Source organism: Ovis canadensis, chromosome 3 (assembly GCF_042477335.2).
Source record: "Ovis canadensis isolate MfBH-ARS-UI-01 breed Bighorn chromosome 3, ARS-UI_OviCan_v2, whole genome shotgun sequence".
In the NCBI taxonomy this organism is placed as follows: domain Eukaryota; kingdom Metazoa; phylum Chordata; class Mammalia; order Artiodactyla; family Bovidae; genus Ovis; species Ovis canadensis.
The window spans coordinates 23,622,201-23,640,821 of NC_091247.1; the positions used below are offsets into that span (position 1 = coordinate 23,622,201).

General features: G+C 45.9%; 1 protein-coding gene across 1 annotated transcript in view; it reads right to left on the reverse strand.

Annotated features, from left to right (window-relative positions):
• Positions 1–1,855: 1,855 nt before the first annotated feature.
• NBAS (NBAS subunit of NRZ tethering complex) overlaps positions 1,856–18,621 on the reverse strand; it is a 341,977-nt gene continuing 325,211 nt past the window's right edge. Inside the window, exons 51-52 of the mRNA XM_069580217.1 lie at positions 14,487–14,615; positions 1,856–2,274 (exon numbers count right to left, since the gene is read on the reverse strand). Coding sequence (XP_069436318.1) covers positions 1,999–2,274; positions 14,487–14,615 — 405 coding nt within the window. The 3' untranslated portion in view covers positions 1,856–1,998. The remainder of the gene's footprint in view (positions 2,275–14,486; positions 14,616–18,621) is intronic.

The window sequence follows — 18,621 nt, forward strand, 5'->3', positions numbered from 1 at the left end:
GATGTGGTGGTGGTGATGTGAGGGTGATAATGTGATGGTGGTGATGGTGGTGGTGATATGACGGCAATGACGATGACAGTGGTGATGATGTGATGGTGATGATGTGATGGTGGTGATGGTGATGGTGATATGATGGCAATGATGATGATGGTGATGATGTGATGCTGGTGGTGATGGTGATATGACGGCAATGATGATGGTGGTGATGATGTGATGCTGGTGGTGATGGTGATGGTGATATGATGGCAATGATGATGGTGGTGGTGATGTGAGGGTGATGATGTGATGGTGGTGATGGTGATGGCGGTGGTGATATGACGGCAATGACAATGATGGTGGTGATGATGTGATGGTGGTGATGATGTGGTGGTGGTGATGTGAGGGTGATGATGTGATGGTGGTGGTGATGGTGGTGGTGGTGATGAGGACAATATGTGAAGTAAGGTGGAGCAAAGTTACTCTTATACAGAAGGTGGACTCAACCAGGTGTGTGTGTGGCACTGGTGAGAGTGTGGGGAGGAAAGGTGGAGAGTGGGCTGCCCCAATATGCCACACGTCAGTGATGCACAGTGAAAAACCACACAACACAACCACAAAAACCTGCCGGCTCTGACAGGGCAATGTGGAAACTGACCAGAGGGAGCCTTTCCACATTCCTTAAACTAATTAAAAAGTGTTCATTATAATAAAGGATTGTCCTAGATGACATTATCTATCTAAACACTCCGTGAATGCACAGCCGCCCTTCTCTCCCTCTGAATATTTCCTGGGGGTTGAGGTAAAGACCAGTGTGCATCTGACGGACCCTCTGATGGTTCTTCAGTCACGGAGTTTGCTCCCACCAACTGCTGCCTGGGTTGTCGCTGTGGCTGGAATCTGGTGTGACTTTCCCGAGAGTTCAGCTCAGGACTTCCAGCCGGAACCTTCACCTTCAGGCACACACTTCTGCAGGGAAGCGAGTACCAGCGAGTTATGCATTGGGGTCCTTACTGTTCTGTGCAGGGAACCCCCTTTCTGTGATGGGTCTTCCCAGGGGTGTTGCTATCCACGCCCCTGCTACGGCTGGCTGTGTTAGTGACTCGTGGACAGCCAGTCCTGGCAGGAAGTGTACAACTGGCTCCACCAGCCCACCCACCCCGTCAGAGAGGTTGTACAGACCTGCAGACCTGTCAGCTTCCATGGTGATATTGATAGGTTTGGAGGTCCCTAACCAACGGGCAGCCCTCAGGTGCGGTGCTGGTATTGATCATCTGCCTGGGCCCTTCAAGTCACAGCTCATCTACATGACTGAGTGGGGAGAGGGGATGTAAGCCTTCCTGGGCACCTGCCAAGTATCTGACAGAGCCCCACGTGACACTCAACAACCCCGAGAGATAAACAGTACAACCCTCATTGTCCACAGGACTGACTAAAGCTCCGAGAGGGAGGACTTTGCCCAAAGTTGAGTAACTAACTTGAGACATGAATCCAGGTCCAAGCTTCCTCCATCCACGATGTGTTCCAACCACTAGCCACTCCCCACGCTCTCCCCTTCCACTACCACCACAGCCAACTGCCTGGACTGCAGCTTTAGACATTGCATTCACTGTCCTCTACCGGAAGAGATGGAGAAGGAAATGGCACCCCACTCCAGTATTCTCGCCTGGAGAATCCCATGCACAGAGGAGCCTGGCAGGCTACAGTCCCTGGGGTTGCAAGAGTTGGACACAACTTAGTGACTAAACCACTACCACCAGAAGAGATGGTTAAAAAAAAAAAACCAACAAGAAGAGTCAAGGGTCAAGTCTCTCCTAGTAAGAAAGCAGAGTAACTAATAGAAGAAAGAAAAAAGAAAGTTCAAGAAATGGCAGCTTGCTGATCATTTATATACAGCTTTATTTGCAATTCTTTGGAACCACCGAGAACCATCGACAAGTACATGTGTCGCCTCTGGGGACAGCAGTGGGCTCTGGAGGCTCTCCTCAGGGAGGTGACGGAGGTGGGCGCGGGCGGGCGTGCTCACACCCAGTGCTGCGCTGCACCCAGGGCCGTGCTGAAGGTCCTCAGGGCCCGATGGGTGCCCCGCGCAGCCAGGAGGAGTGAGCCGGCTTCAGCCTCATGGCCGGCCTCCCGCAGCTGCCGGGCCAGCTCCTCAGGGTCCCAGCGCCCAGGCTGGGGGCTGGCCAGCAGGTGCTGGACGAGACGCGGGTAGAAGGGAGTGGAGAGGCACTTCACTGAGAGCTTGGCGTCCAGGAGCAGGGAAAGAAGTTCCTGGTCACAGTTTGAATCATTCACCTTTGAGAAAAGAGACGGGTGGACGTCAGAGTGGCGTGGCTGACCCCCTCACCAGCAGACACAGCCCTCCCCGCTGGTTTGCAATATGTTGCCTTTCTGCTTCTGCCAGCAGAGTCCGCTCTACCCTGGTGAGAAGTGCCTACTCTGAAAAGCAACCCACGCCACAAGCATCTCTGAGATCGCACACGTGAGACGACACACCTGGTTTCCTTTTCACACAGACACGGCCAAGAACCAAGAGCGGCTCCCCCTGGAATCACTCTGATGGCTACCACGCTGCGTGCCAGAAACTGTACCACACACCAGACATGTCTTCCTTCACTGAGTCCCCCCGAGCTCAACCCTGTGAAGGGCGCACTTTTTACAGATTAAGATACTGATGGGTAAGAATTTAGCTTAATGTCGTGGTCAGTAAACTGTGGAGCGAGAATGTGAATTTAGGTCAGTCTGGACTTCAAAGCCTGAACTTTTTAATAAGCCACATTTACCATTTCATTTGTGCCTCACCATGGTCCACGTTCTTTAACCTCAACCCGCTCCTTTATGTAGATCCCTGTGAAAACAATTCTTTTCAGAAGAGGAAAACCTTTTTTTCTGCTCCATTGAGAAGGTATATCTGTCAGCCCCATTGGTGTAAATAGGATAACCGACAGGAGGCATTTAAAAGCTGCTCTTGCTTAAGCTTCTTGGAAGCTTAGAACCAAACTCACCTTTTTCTTTTTAAAAAAAAACAAGTTTTCTGCACTCTTTTGGTAGCATAGTCTCTGTATTTTCTCCCCGGTCTTCTTGGTCTATGCTTCCACGGCTTTGACACTTAGCTTATATTTTTCTGTTTTATATTACCATCCATGTTTTCGTAAGGAATCAAGTCAACACTAATCAAAGATCAAAATTCAGAGCTTCTCATTTACACTAAAAGAAAACAGAGCTTCACACAGGGAACTCTGCTCAGTGTTAAGTGGCAGCCTGGATGGGAGAGGAGTTTGGGGGAGGCTGGATACATGTGTATGTGTGGCTGAGTTCCTCTGCTGCCCACCTGAAACTATTACCAACAGTGTTAACTGGCTATACTCCAGTACAAAACAAACATTTTTTAAAACAGCTTCAAAGACAGCTTCAAATTCATGTCACTGTGTACTTTTAATAGTTTTGGTTGTAGGAACTGTGGAGATAATGTGGCATTTCAAAGCCAGTTGTCTCCTGTTTAGGCCAACTCTGTTATGTAACTGAACACCATGGGCTTGTGCTTTGTGTTCCCTGACAAGGAGGCAAGGCTGCTGAAGATGAGGTCAGAGGTGTCTACTGGCTGGAAGGATGAGAGTAACAGAAAGAAAAATTCTCAGAATAAGAGTTTGCCCATTAGCAGACGGCGCCTGTCTTAGCTCCTGTGATCCTTCTAGTGAAAGTGAAAGTCACTCAGTCATGTCCGACTCTTTGTGATCCCATGAACTATACAGTCCATGGAATTCTCCAAGTCCCACATAAATGTCAGCTCCAGCGTCGCCTTCTGGGTGACGTCTCCCCTACATCTGATCCAAGCCGGTCCCTGCCCCCTCCACACTCCTGACCCCGCACACTCCCCTCTTCCCTCTTGGGGCTGGGTTACAGTGACCAGTCCGTCCATCTCCCCTGCTGCACTGGGAGCTTCTAGAGGGCACAGAGGCTTTTACCCATTTTTCATTTCAGCATCCAGTGTAATCAACATGTGCTGAATGACTGGTCGAGCCCCCACTGAACCCTGTCATGTTTTTGTAAAGTGCATGTGTAGACGACAGGAGGAGACTCTGGCCTCGGAACTGAGTCTGGCAAAGCCTGGGCTTCCCTTCTTCAGCCTCTCCCTTCCATCAACACTTACACTCCACTCGCTCACCTTGGACTCAGAAAGACAGAGGGGGAACTCAATTTTGCATTGTTTGTTTGTTTGTTTGTGTTTTCAGAGGTGGTAGCAAAAGCAGCTGGGACAAGACTAGTGTTTCTGGGGAAGGGAGCGCGAGAGGCTTCCACTTGCCGCCTGCGGGCTGTTTATGAGCTCTGTGTGTTTCCTTTCCCTCTCTCTTTTGCTTTGTAAGTGGGAAATCAGGACCCGAATCCCATCGCCATACCGGCTGCATCCCAAGACCCCTCCGTGTGCCGCTGAGTGAGGCACCTTCTCTCTAAGCCTGACAATATCTCTTTAAGACGGCTTCGATCTCACCCGACAGACGCACACACTGGGGCTCAGCAAGGTCACAGTCAGGTATCATGTGTCATGTGGCGGGTTCGTGGTGAGCTGGACCAGAAGCCCTCCTCTCTGATGGGTTCACAGGTATTTACCGTGTGTCCCCCCTCTCCCAGGCCACGAGCTCCCCCAGAGCGGGGATGCTGTCTCCTCTATGGACCCCGCAGCCCACCCCCCCACCCCGCCTAGAATAGCGTGGGCTTTGTGGTAGGAACTTAGCAGGATTGGTGGAGTGAATGTGTGAATAGGTGAGTAACCCCAAAGCTCACATGCTTTCATTGTAGTCCGCTGCCTCCAAACATACTTGTGCAAGCACACACTCACACACACACACACATGCGAGTGGGCAGCTGACTCACTGTGCATGCTGTTATTTTGATTCACCCTTAAAAATAAAGACGCCTTCTACCTACCTGTCCAGGAGGAAGCAGAGCGTGGGCCAGGGTGCTACAGGCAAATGTTTTTGATAAAACATGTGGATAAAAGGCTCAAGTCCAAACACTGCAGGCTGATACTTTCTGCACTGCCCTGAGTAAGTCTTCAAGGCTGGGGCACCTTTATTATTCTTTCTGTTGACTCACGAACCCTCCCTCTGGGGGCCTGATATTCAGGTTCCTATAAAGGGAATGATGGATTTTTCCAGCTGGAGGGAGAGACAGGGGTTTTGTCAACGCCGGCGGCTGCTGCCCCTCTGACCCCCTCTCTTTTATTTGCTTCTCTCTAGCACGAGGACATCCTGAAAACTGGATTTTCCCACTTGATGTGCCTTGGGGATAGCTGCCTTGTCCCAGGGCAGGGTGGGAGCAGGGGGCACGGTGGGAGTCCACCCCCCCAACCCCAAAAGCTCTTTATCTACAATCCTGGATGGGAAAATCTATGACTAAAGTCAAGGCCATGAACTCGGATGTTCTGCCTTTGGCCCTTGTGTGCTCAGAGATTCCCTAAAGAGAGGCAGAGACTGCTGACCTCCTGAGCCGGGGTGGCGGCCAGGGGAAGGTGAGGGGGAAATTCTGATTTGGCTTCTCATAAACAAATGCTGGAAAAACAAATTGGCTGCTGCTACTTCCTTTCTTTGACTTTCTACCCGATTCTGGCTCTTTGTAGGATGTATTCATGGCCAGAGTATACTTGATAATTGTCATGTGCAAGGAATAGACCGCGTAGGTGTTTATTTACATATGTGGGCCAAAACAGAGAATGAAAGAATAAAGAAAGAGATGGCTTTTCGAAGGACCCATTCCAACACCCACATTTTAAGCAAGAGGAGCCTGAGGGGCAGAGAAGGAAAGCACTGCCCAAGGTCACCAGCAGTCAAGACGGGCTCCTTTCCACACACCAAGCCTCCTGCCTTGGGGGCACCGAGGCCAGCCTGGCTCCTTCCTCTCAGTACCGCAGCGTTCCCAGCATCATTGCCACTTGTCAGAGCTGCTACATGAATTTGTCGAGCCTCAACTTGTCTTCCTTTTCCTGGTTTGTGACCAAATTCCAATGTATGGAACTAAAAATCTGGCGGTACCTACCCATAGAAGCCTGGTACTATCTTACTAGTTAGAACTGCTCTTCTAACCTAGTTTTCTTTTTGAAATGAAAAGAAAAAGCTGGAAACCATCTTAAAACACAAAAAGAAGTCTTCAGTATCAGGATCACCCCAAGAACACGACTTTATCTACCTTTTCTCTCCACTGATTATCCACATGCTGATATATTTGCCCAGTCAAGACATGTGATATTTGTATCCTACTTTTCTCATATGTTGAGAATTTTTAAAAAATACTTCATAGTTTTCATTCTAAAAAAATTTATTGGCTACAATCTAGTCTATTGAACAAGTTATTTAACTTCTCCTACTATACATCAGTTCAGTTCAATCACTCAGTCGTGTCCGACTCTTTGAGACCTCATGGACTGAAGCACGCCAGGCCTCCCTGTCCATCACCAACTCCCAGAACTTACTCAAACTCATGTCCATTTAGTCGGTGATGCCATCCAACCATCTCGTCCTCTATCGTCCCCTTCTCCTCCCACCTCCGATCTTTCCCAGCATCAGGGTCTTTTCCTAGGAGTCAGTTCCTCACATCAGGTGGCCAAAGTATTGGAGCTTCAGCTTTAGCATCAGTCCTTCCAATGAGTATTCGGGACTGATTTCCTTTATTTGCTTGCCATCATGAAACACTAAAAATGAATGATTTTTGTACATATATTCTATTTGAATTATCTCCTTGGTGGTTTAGTCACTAAGTCATGTTCAACTCTTTGCCATCTCTTGGACTGTAGCCCACCAGGCTCCTCTGTCCATAGGATTCTCCAGGCAAGAATGGAGAATGGGTTGCCATTTCCGTCTCCAGGGGATCTTCCCAATCCAGGGACTGAAACCGGGTCTCCTGGACTGCAGGAAGATTCTTTACCGACTGGACTGCCAAGGAAGCCCATTAGGATAATTTATTAGGAGAGGTACGGCTGGGGCCTTATGGGATGAACATGTTGTTGCTGTTAAGTCACTAAGTTGTGTCCGACTGTGACCCCATGAACTGCAGCATGCCAGGCTTCCCTGTCCTCCACTGTCTCCTGGAGTTTGCTCAAACTCATGTCCATTGAGTTGGTGATGCCATCCAATCGTCTCTATATCCCCTCAAACTCATGTGTTGAGGTCCATTAGGACCTCCAAGACATCAGGACATGACTGCATTTGGAGACAAGGCCTTCACAGAGGTAAATAAGGTAAATGAGTCATCTGTGTCATGGGGATGAATCCTAATCCAATCTGATTGGTATCTTTATAAGAAGAGAAGAGGACAGACACGCAAGCCGAGAGGAAGCCATGCTGGACGCAGGGAGAAGGCAGCATCTGCAAGCCACGGAGAGAGGCCTCAGGATAAATCAATCCCGCCGGCTCCTGAGATCTCGGACGCTGGGCCTCCAGCATTGTGAGAAAACACGTTTCTAATATTTGAATCTTGCCTGGTCTGCGGCACTTTGTTATGGCAGCCCAAGCAGACCACTACACAGGGCAAAGCATCCACAACATCTTCTGGCTGCGGGTACGAGAGGAAAGGAGCGATGCAGTGATGTGGACCGTCCAGCACACAGTGCTGCCATCAGGCGAGGAGTGTGCTGGTTTCCCTATACACTTCCCAGCTTTGGATACTATTACTTTGAAAAGAAAATTACTTTGCTAATTTAGGAGATATGTATTGGTATCTCAAAGATGCTTTCATTTGAATTTGTTTTTTAGCAAGAAGGAATTTTTCCCATACATTTCCTGTCATTTTTATTTTTTTCCTATGGGAAGGGTCAAATCCTTTACTCATTTATTGGAATTTCAGCACCACTGTACACATGTGAATAATTCTTTTGTAACTTAAACATTAACCTTGATTTTAGTTATAATAGACATTCTAATCTACTGTTTGCAATTCTATTTGGTAGAGTCGGACATGACTGAAGAGACTCAGCAGCAGCAGCAGCAGCAGCAGGAGTTTTACACTTGCACATTATCAGGAAAGGATATATTCCTTTATGACTCTTTTTCTATTGGTCTAAAGCTTAGAAGTTATACTTCCTGGAAGGATATGGTATGTCTGTATGTGTATGTCTGTGTTTATATATGTGTGTGTGTGTATATATATATATATATATATATATATATATATATAATTTTCTGATTTAAAAAATAAATAACTTTTTAATTGATCAGGAATCACTTTGGTATATGATCTGGGGAAAATCACACATCCTTGACATTAGCTTGATTGATGCTTTTAGGGCTTGGGGAAGAAAATATATTTAGTCAGTTGGATGTTTGAAATAAATATGAGAGAAGCCCAGGAGGATTAGCTGACTTAATTCCTCTGATCAAACGGCTTTGAATGGGAGTAAGAAGGGGCTGTCTTGTGAAAAGAAGGCAGAGAGGCTTCTGGGTTAGAGACCAATTTCCAATCCTGGCTTTTTAGCTAAATAGATGTGTGACCTTGTTGAGGACAATCTCTCAGGGCCTCATTCCCCACATGTGAAATACAGAAAACAGACAGGGGTGGAGATAATCTATGTGTTTAAGTGCCTAGCATAATGCCTGGTGTAGAGTTTAAGTTCAGAGAATGGCTGGAGTTATTACAGTCACACAAGTCAGGAATAAAGCACAGGAGGAGAGGGGCTTACATATTTTAGAAAATGAGTAAAAGGCTTGTCTTCTCTATCAGTGAATTTTTTTTTTGGTTGGTGATTAATTTTTGAGACTGAAAGAAACTTTCCTGATCTTGGGGGGAAAAAATCTATTAAAGCATAAAGCACTACTGTCTTTCAAGCCATTAAAATGTTATCTGCTTAATTCCTGTTTCAACAATAGGTAATGAACCTTCTCTGAATTAAATCTTTGATTTTATGGATCTATACGAAGCTAAGAGTAATTACAGTAATGAGGGAAGCTGAAATCCCAGTAGCATAATGCATGCAGGACCTCATTTCAATTACTTTAAAGAGGATTATTTGATATAATTTCACTGTTTACTTCAGGAAAGAATATTTGTCTCCCTGCTACATACACTATTACTAGTAAGAGTTATTAAATATACCAACTGAAAGTATAGAAAAATAAAATGGCAACATGAGTGTATTCCTAGAATAAGAAAAATGCTCGCAGATAAATTTTTGTTTTCTGTATTGACTTGCAGGCCATTCAGACTTCATTTCTTGGAATACCCTCAGCCCCACTCCTGGCCGGGGATGAGCAGTGTGCCTCTTCTGGAGCCAAAATCCAGATAGTCCTCTGACTTAGGATCTGACAGCGGGAGAGAACCTTTGAGGATGGTTCAAGCTTGGTCACTTCAGTGACCCATTCTGGGGCCCTGAGGTTGGCCCGTTCCACACTTTTACACTTGCCCCCTTTTTTATCCTCCTTAGTTCCTTGTGTTATTGTTTCATATGTCAGTCTCCCCTTGACACAATTCCTCTACACAGAGGGATGATATTTCATCTTTACAAATGTCCTACCTATTCCTCTCTCCTGCACACAGTATCAGGCTATGCACAACGGGTACTTTATACATCTGCTGGCACCAAGTCGGTCAGCCACCCCTCAGAGCTGTCTAGAAACCTCACAGGTTAACCCAGAGGGAGTGAGCTGCCTGTCACTAGAGGCAACCAGCTGAGAATACTGAGAGATATGTGGTACCAGAGCTTCCTTCATCAAGAAGACTAACCAGCAGCTGAGAATGAAGGATGCCGGGTGAAAGTAGCATGTTTAGATTATGTTCGGGTTAACATGCCATTTAGAAATAAGTAGGTATATGCCCGAAATTCTGAGAGACTAAAAGAGGCGAAAGAACAGTGATTGTAAAAAGACACTGGCTTAACATCAACTGGCATCTGTAAGATATAGAGGAAATCAGTTGCTTGATTCTTCTCCACATGACTGGATCGCTTCAGCCTAACTTGGTTTGGATATGCTTAGAAGAAAACCACTGACGTTAGGGCCAAAGCCAAAGAAGGACTTTGTGGACGCCAAACAGGGTAGTCCAGAGCCCAGCCCAAGGTCCTCGTTCTCACTGCATGCCGAGGTCAGGAGGGCCGTGTGTGCCCGACTTCAGCAGAGAAGGAAACATCATGGGAGCGCGATGCTGCCACAGATACTCACCAGGGAGGGCCTCGGTGGAGATCTGGATTGAATTAAAGGGGGATGAAGAAAGCAAGTCTTCATGTTTTTATACACAGTTGGCCCTTAAACAACGTGAGTTTGAACGGCCCTGGGCCACTTATGCAGGAATTTTTTTTTTTTTCAGTAGGAAACATTACATCACTGCCTGGACGTTACATCAGTCCCTGGATGGTGGAGACCATGGATGCAGAGGAATCTTGGAGATGGAGGGCCAAGTCTAATTAATAACTAGATTAACCCTTGTGCTGTCCAAGGGCCGACTGTAAATATGTTAACCCAAGCATGCTTTCCTGAGAATCTTTAAAGCTCTCCCTCCAGCCGAGACACTGGTCCCTGTGGGTGATGTTGGTAGGTTCTGGTGCCTTCACAGCAAAATCACAGGGACGAGAATCACATTCATTAACAACACGAAGGACTGTGATGCAGAAACAACTCCAGCGGGCAGGAAACAACTCCAGCAGGCAGGACTCAGGGCCACACATTCAAGGGATCCTTCATTCTGGAGGTGCTCTTTTGTGAGGGTTTTAAACCTGACAGGGCACCCAGGACTGGTCAGCCCCCAGCCTAGTTGGGCTCCATCAGGTTCTAGTGACTTGAGGAATTTGAAAGGGGAAGCCCTGTACCAGGCAAGCTGTCAGACCAGCTCTGTACTACTGTTTTCAGTGCTGATATTATATGGCTCAAGATGCTTCAGCGAGTCCACTTCTCTACAGAGACAACCTTTTTCCAATATAAGAGAGCCTACCAGTCAGGTCAAAAGCAGCAGTGTGATTAAACACGGATGCCGAACGCTGGATTCAGGGCTTCAGTTTCAGCTCTGGCTGCTTGCTGGCTGTATGACCCCTGAGTTCCAGTGTTTTCATCTGTGAAACCAGAATGGTATCTTTGCAGAGGATTATTAAAAAGGGAAAGTGAGGAAGGGCCTTTAATAACATCCAGCACAGTTGGTACTGGAAGACAGTTATTACTAGCATCAGGGAGGAACACTTAATTAGGTGCCAAAGGTCCTACACACTTCCATGAATGATTCTTTTAATAGGTACGTGGTCCAGGCCAGTCCCTGCGAGTGGGGACAGGTATGAGCAGCCCTGAAGAGGAGGAAACAGTAAGGCTACCATAAGTCTGGAATTAGGAATTGGAAAATGTTGTAGTCCACGGAGCTATTATAAACACAGACCTGCTTTTATGAAATGAGTCAAGAGACTTCCACCTGGTAGAAACTATCCCCGAGAGGAGATTCAAACACATCATCAAGGCATACCCTTCTTGGAGAAAAAAGGTTTTGAAGGTAAGCAATAAATCCCACTGAGGCTGATGGAGTGGGTGATCTGACAGTATGGACCACACCAGGGTTTTAATTATTCACCAATGATATAATCCGTAAGGTCTTTCTATTTCTGGCCCAGGGAAGAGGCTGTTGGCCACTGGTAAGGACACGCCAAACACCAGAGGTCTGCACTTTCAGAAAAGCTTAGAGAAGTGAACACCGCTATTGGAGGAGAAACCACTAAGGTCTCTGGCATCAGCATTTAAGCATCATCCTTTGAAACATAAACCCCTATAAAGCTGTCAGTATATTACAGCAAATACACACTGTCAGCAAGTGGGGGGAGGGTGCATTTTTTTGCCTGGATCCAGGCACTGTGTAAGAATGACTGACACCCATCAGACAAATTTCTCTGAAAGCAATTTTTTTTTTTTTCCTTTTAGTATCAACAGGAACTATACTGCCAAGAACCATTAAGGGAGAAACACGTTACTGATGAACTCAGGGTCGCCCACTAGTGGGCAGAGTGAATAGCAAAATAAACACAAAAGAAGAAAACCAGTATCTTTCACATCATATTTTTCACTACGAAACCAAGTATGATGTAAAATAGCTTGACAGGAGCCCTGCAAAAAGGCCCAGTGAAACTCTTCCCTTAGAAAAGGGTAACATGACTTTTTAATGGTGCTGGGAGAGCAATGATAAATCATAGTAATTTCTCTTCATGTATATCATATTCTTGAAACTGCAAAATTAGAGAGATGGAGAAGAGATGAGCAGCCTTCACTGGTTGCTGGGTGGGTAGGAGAGGGAGGGGGTGGCTGTGGCCACCAAGGGTGGCTGGGGGGTATCCTTGTCAGGAACTGTTCTGGATCCTAACTGTGGTCACATGAATCTCCATGTGACAATACTGCACAGAACTTTATACATGGACACACACAGACACATACAAGGGCACGTAAAACTGTGGAATCTGCATAAGGTCCAAAGATTGTATCTCTGCTAATGTCCTGGTTGTAAGGATACTAGTCATGTAAAATGCCAACACTTTGAGAAACTGGATGAAGGGTATAAAAAATCCTGCTGTGTTATTGACTCCAACTGAATGTGAGGTTAAAATTATCTCAAAATAAAAGTTAAAAAGTGATTTAAAAATTGGAAAACTCAGCAACACTCTAGTTCCTTGGAGGATGCGAAATCGTCCATGAACACACGTGAAGGTCACAGATGGGCCTTCATGAGTGCTCACCTTAGTGCAGAAAAGTTACAAGTCAGTGTCATTACTGAATTCCTAGGAGGGTCTCAGTGGTAAGAAACCGACTTGCCTCAGCAATTTACACCTCTGGCTTTGATTTCTGTACCTGAAGGCCATAAGGGTTTCGAGTGTTTTCATCACAACTCCGGGTGAACCAGCCACAGTCCAAATGATTCAAGATCCAGAGTTTTAGCCCAAGACTGCATATCAAACGTGCAGACAAAGTGTTACAAAGGCAAACTAGTACCATTTATAAATGGATTGGGTGTTGGCAACATTCCCGGTCAGTTTCTTATTTTGATAGTATGTGTGTGTTGGGGGGCGGCGAGGCAGTCAGCAGGGCTGGTTCACAGTTAGGGAGCTCCCCTTCTAGTTGCAGTTCTGACTGATGCATTTGTGATAAAGAATCTTTACAATGAAAACTGATCTGTACTCTTGTGGACTTCATGAGGGCATCAGTAACGCCCTACACAGGATGAATAGGGAAGAGTAATGTTTAATACAGTACTGTTTTATTCTCAAAGGTGCCCATGGCAAGTCTTATTGGGAATACTTGAGTAACTTGAGTAGAGATACAAATACTGCGTACAGGGTGGTGATGGAAGAAAAACACTGACAGCCTGCAGTTGACTTTCTCTAGCTCTCCCTTCTTCCTGATGCCTTCGATCTCCAGTGAGAAATCAGCTAAGAAAAAAAATCTTACTGCAGTTCTCAGTTTCTTGCAAATCCCAGGATTACACAACTTTTATTTTAGCGGGGCTACAGAGAGGCTACTGCTAGACAAGTGCCCTCAATTTCATACTTCAGCCTAGTTTCCAGAAAGGCCCCTGTTTTGCTCAATTATCAATGATAATGAAAGGCATTTTTAAAAATAAAATCTATACAGAAACTTTCCATAATTTTGAAAATATGAATCAAGGCACAACAGTTTTCTCATCTTGTTCATTATGACTATTTCCAAAGGCAATTATGTCCTGCTTTCTGCACCCTCTGTCATTAACAAAGCTATAAATCCAAGACATCTTTTCATCCATCTCGTCACTGCGCCTTTGCCCTAGGATTCACCTACCCTCTCTGGTCCCTAGAAGATACCCTCTTATATTGTTGTTCAAGCACACACATATACACTTCAGATGAAAGAGTGAGTGTCCCACAGAAGGATCAAACAATGCAAATTCATTGAAACACAACTCTGAGCTATCTAAAGTGTAAAATTCAAAAAGGGAAGTGCAAGCTTCTTCCTTAAAAACATTATCTTCATGATAATAAGGCAGCCAGCCTGCAGGGAGAACTCTCTAGCCTCAGCACTGGCTCCCATTTCTACAAGCCAGGATGGGCTTCAGTGGCGGTGTCAGCAGCCGGAGGAAACTCAAGCTTGAGATTTCCGCTGGTGCCATTAACAGGATTCCTTCTCACCTTTAATTAGTGGATAACCAAACACATGCAGGCACAGAAAATCTGCCTGATGTCAGGAGCTCCTCGTCCCAGATTTCAAGTGGCAAGACTAGTCTGCTAGTGCCAGGCAGCTCTGAAATTTTCTTAAAGAGACTTGATACTCTGCTTCTCTAGAGGAACTGCGTCCTGATCTGGATTTGCATTCTTGGCACTAGATACACTCTGTGGTTCATGGGAGAAGCTTAGAAAATGTTTTGTCAACAAATATCTACTGCAAACCACAAATACCTACTGTAGACAAACAAACAGCTATTATGCTCAGAGTGTAAGTAAAACAGTCGAGTAAATCACCACTGTTACTGATGAGAACCGCAACACCAATGCATGTCTCTGCAAAGTAAGAATGAGTGAATTCGGTGAGGAGTACCTTAGCGATGGCGGTGATGTGCTCCAGGGCCATGGCGTGCAGACGTTCGTCCGGGCTTTCCAGGAGAAGCTTCAGGGATGGGAGCAGCAGGGCCTGACCAAGCAGGAGCGAGCACAGCTCCTTCACCCCCTGGAACCACAAGGGTGACTTTGTGAGTGAGAAGGAAAGGGAACGCATCACAGCCCCAGCACGATTCTGGAGGCGTCTTTCCTCTCCTTTTCCTACAAGTGTGTGTGTGTGTGTGTGTCTCGATGACTATGCAAAAGACACACAGGGACCACCCTGATGTAGGGTTTGGTATCTGCTTCACTCGATTCACCATCTTAATTGATAAAATCTTTCTGAGTATCACATATTCATCTATAATACTGCTATTCTAATGGCTGCATAGGATCCCAGTGGATGGCTAGAGGGCTGGAATTTATCTTTCTGAACTCTCAGAGCCCTAGTTTCCTCCCAAGTAAAATGAAGGTAACTGTATCTATTGTTTTGTGTTTTGTGTGTGTGAGAGAATAAGTGATAGTGAATAATGATGCTCAATGCTCAGCATCTACTAGACGCTTAACAACAAAAACTATTTTTGATTGTTAATATTATCAAAAAGATCTAGTTATCATTCAGTATAACAAAGGAAATCGGCAATTTAAACATTTTAAAACATGTTTATGGTTAACATCAAGACTTCTCAGGTGGCATGAGTCATAAAACACCTGCCTGCCAATGCAGGCGACACAAGAGACTCGGGTTAAACCCCTGGGGCAGGAAAATCCCCTGGAGTAGGAAGTGGCAACCACTCCAGTATTCTTGCTGGGAAATCCCATGGACGGAGGAGCCTGGTGGGCTACAGTCCATGGGCCTGCAAAGAGTCAGAAACGACTGAGCAACTGAACTGAATGCTTGATATACTCAAGATGTTCCTTCTTCATGAAAACTATCTGTGGTCCAGAAAAATGAAAATGTATTCAGATCACCACAGATGTATTTTAATTTTGTTTACAGCTCTTTTTCATACTGGCTGAATCTGTCATCAGAGAGCAGCCTTTTCTATAAGACAAATATAATAATCCTTCACAACAAAAGTATAAAAGTGTAGAAAATAAATTTTCAAGCTACTTCTCTCTGCCCAGTTACATGTTCCCTTGGTGTCCTGATTTTAGCTGTAAAGAACAGAATATTTGGACCGAAGACCAGACAATGAGTGCGACATCATTATGTAAAGCAAGGGTTGTTTTTGAAAGAACACAGAATCACTGCCCTGTGCAGGACTGATGGATCCTGCTACTCTTGCGCTACCCCAACAGTAGCATCTCAAAGAAGAAAAACTCACATTCATGGTATTTTCATAATTCTTTTAGGTTATTACAAAGAGCGGATAAAATAAGGCTGACATAACGAAGCTCCTGTTTAAAGTCTGGGGTAAAGGTCTCTTCGGAATTCCATTCACGATCTTTTTTCAGTGTGCACCCAGCAGGCCACTGCTGGAAACCAGACTGGAAGACTGTGCCACGCAAGATCAATACTGGCAGGGAAACAGTTCTGCCAAATGCAGGCTTCAAACATGGATTCCAATTCAGAAAAGAGCTCTGTGTGCCTTAAAGCACATGCGGCACACGCAGGGGTCTCACCCAGCACCTGGGCCAAAGAGAAATGTGTACGTTTAACCTGGGATGCCAAAACCTGCAGAAGCCATTTGGGAAGATGAAATATAAACTCCGGTGTGTAGCAGTCGAGCCCAAACAGCACTGACCTGTTTCCTCTGCCCACCTCCCTGGAACCATGGCTCCCTTTCCCCATCCTGCACAGTTCATGAAAAGCAGCGCCCAGGAGGGCTTCCTCCCATCCTGGGACGCTCTGCATTCGCGCTGTCCCACAGGGCAGCTGAGGACCACGTAGGGCTTGTGAGCATCTGAGATGTGGCTAGCGCCACCGAGAAACTACACTTTGAATTTCATCCCATTTTGCTTAAACTTAATTTTAGTACCCACATGTGGCCTGGGGCTACCAGCAGGGAGCACTGGGCTCTCACAGACCTCTGGGTGTTCACAGACGATGGATATAACCTCTGTTGTCTCTCTGTGTGATCAACTCTCAACTCGTCCTTAGGTCTCAATTTACACAGGCACAGGAAAACCCTATTTCCCACGGCAGCACCTCTGATGGCCCAGGTTTGCCACTCCTACTCCTGGCTCTGCTTCGTCAGATATTTCCTGCATTATCTGTCGCCTTGTATCACTGTGATCATTCATCTATCTGCCTCATTTGAGGGCAAGAAGGTTTTTCCTTCTCTGTATTCCAAACTTGCTTGCTATTTGAAAAAAAATGTTAGTTGCTCAGTCGTGTTCAATTCTTTGCAATCTCACTGACTGTAGCCCACCAGGCTCCTCTGTCTATGGGATTCTCCAGGCAAGACTACCGGAGTGGGTAGCCTGTTGCTTCTTCAGGGCATCTTCCCAACCCAGGGACCAAACCTGGGTCTCTTGCACTGCAGGCAGATTCTTTACCATCTGAGCCACCAGGGAAGCCTCAAATTATCTGTATTATTTCCCTCTCTTAACACTCATATTTACTTATAAGTTATCAGAAATTGGTTAACAGGTTATTTTTCAGGAACTGGCAATATTCAGAATAAGCATATCACTAAGCTGATCTTAGCTTCAATGAAAAATTTATGGCAATCACCTTTATATCCTGTTGTGCAGGCATAATGGCTAGTACCCCCACAGCCAGATAAGGGCACCCAGGAATGGAAGAATTCATTTTACGAGAGCTACTCAGTGTTTTTTTTTTATCTCAGTTACTGTTAAGTACTATACTATACTCATCAGGCATCTTCCCCTCTGTTACAAGAGGACAGTTTATTAGGATGTTTACAGAGGGATTTAGAGAGCTACAGGAAAGGTCAAAGGAGCAAAGAGAACCACAAAACCCCTTGCAAGACACTTTCACAGCTCAAGCTGTCTGGCCATCAGGACACAGAACAACAGCAAGAAGCGTTGAACGAAGAGGAGTAGCTGGGCAGGGCCCCAAGCCCGGCCAGAGTCCTGCAGGCCGGTCCCCACTGTGGACTGGGACTCGGGGGGATGCCCTGGGCCCTGTGCCTGATGGTTGTCAGAGAAGCGAGACTGGTCCACCAGCAGTCCTTGCCTCCTCTTGTCCTTGCCTCCTGCTGGCCCGGTGGGTATCTAGCACCTAAAGGTGTGCCAGGGCCCGCAGCAAGGGCATCACTGATTCTAAAAATCAAGCTCTTGATGTCATCAGAAGTGCTTCAACAGTGAGAGTGAACAATCACACTAAGAAGTAGAAGGGGGGTCGCCCAGGCAGCAGACGCCCGCACACCCAGCCAAGGCATCTGCAACCCTACTTTCTCTCCGTGCTTCCAAACAGACCCTCGGGAGCTGCCACAAATAGCTGTGATGCGGAATTTTAAATCTAAATGCCAAGAGCTCGTTTTATGCCAAGTTGCCAATTTCCTGTTCTACAGATCCCCCACTCCTGAGAATGGTTCATGTATTGCCATGGATACAAGCCGGGAAGGAAGATGCCTAACTTTCAAGACTGGGGGACATGTGACCTGTGCAAGACAGCAACTTTTATCTTTCTGGTCATATTTGCCATCGGCACAACCACCAGGGCCATAAGTAAATGAGCACCGTGAGCAGCAGCAGGCGGTCATGAAAAGTCATAAAGGAAAAAAAAAAAAAACACTCTACATATGGGAACTTGGTGGGAGGGATGGGAAACAGGGATGATGGAAAAAGTAAGCTCCTTTAAGTCCTGTCGGAGATAATTAGGCCATCGCATTTCACACACCATGCACCGGGGCAACCAAAGGTACTGGAGTAAAAGAAGAGTCATGGATACTTTTACTGCCACAGTGATGTTAAATTTTACAGAAGTCTGAAATGAGACTAAGTGATTTCCAAAGGTGGGAAAATAAACAACACATCTCCATTTTGTCATCACACTGTTCCTTCCTTTGAAACAATTCTAATTCACATTTCAGCACATTTAGTGATTAATACAAACAGAGAATTTGCAAAGTTCCTTCAATCATGGCATCCTTAGGGGGAAAAAAAATCTATATACATACCCAATTAAAACACAGAGCAGCACAAGAAAAATGGAAAAAAAAAAA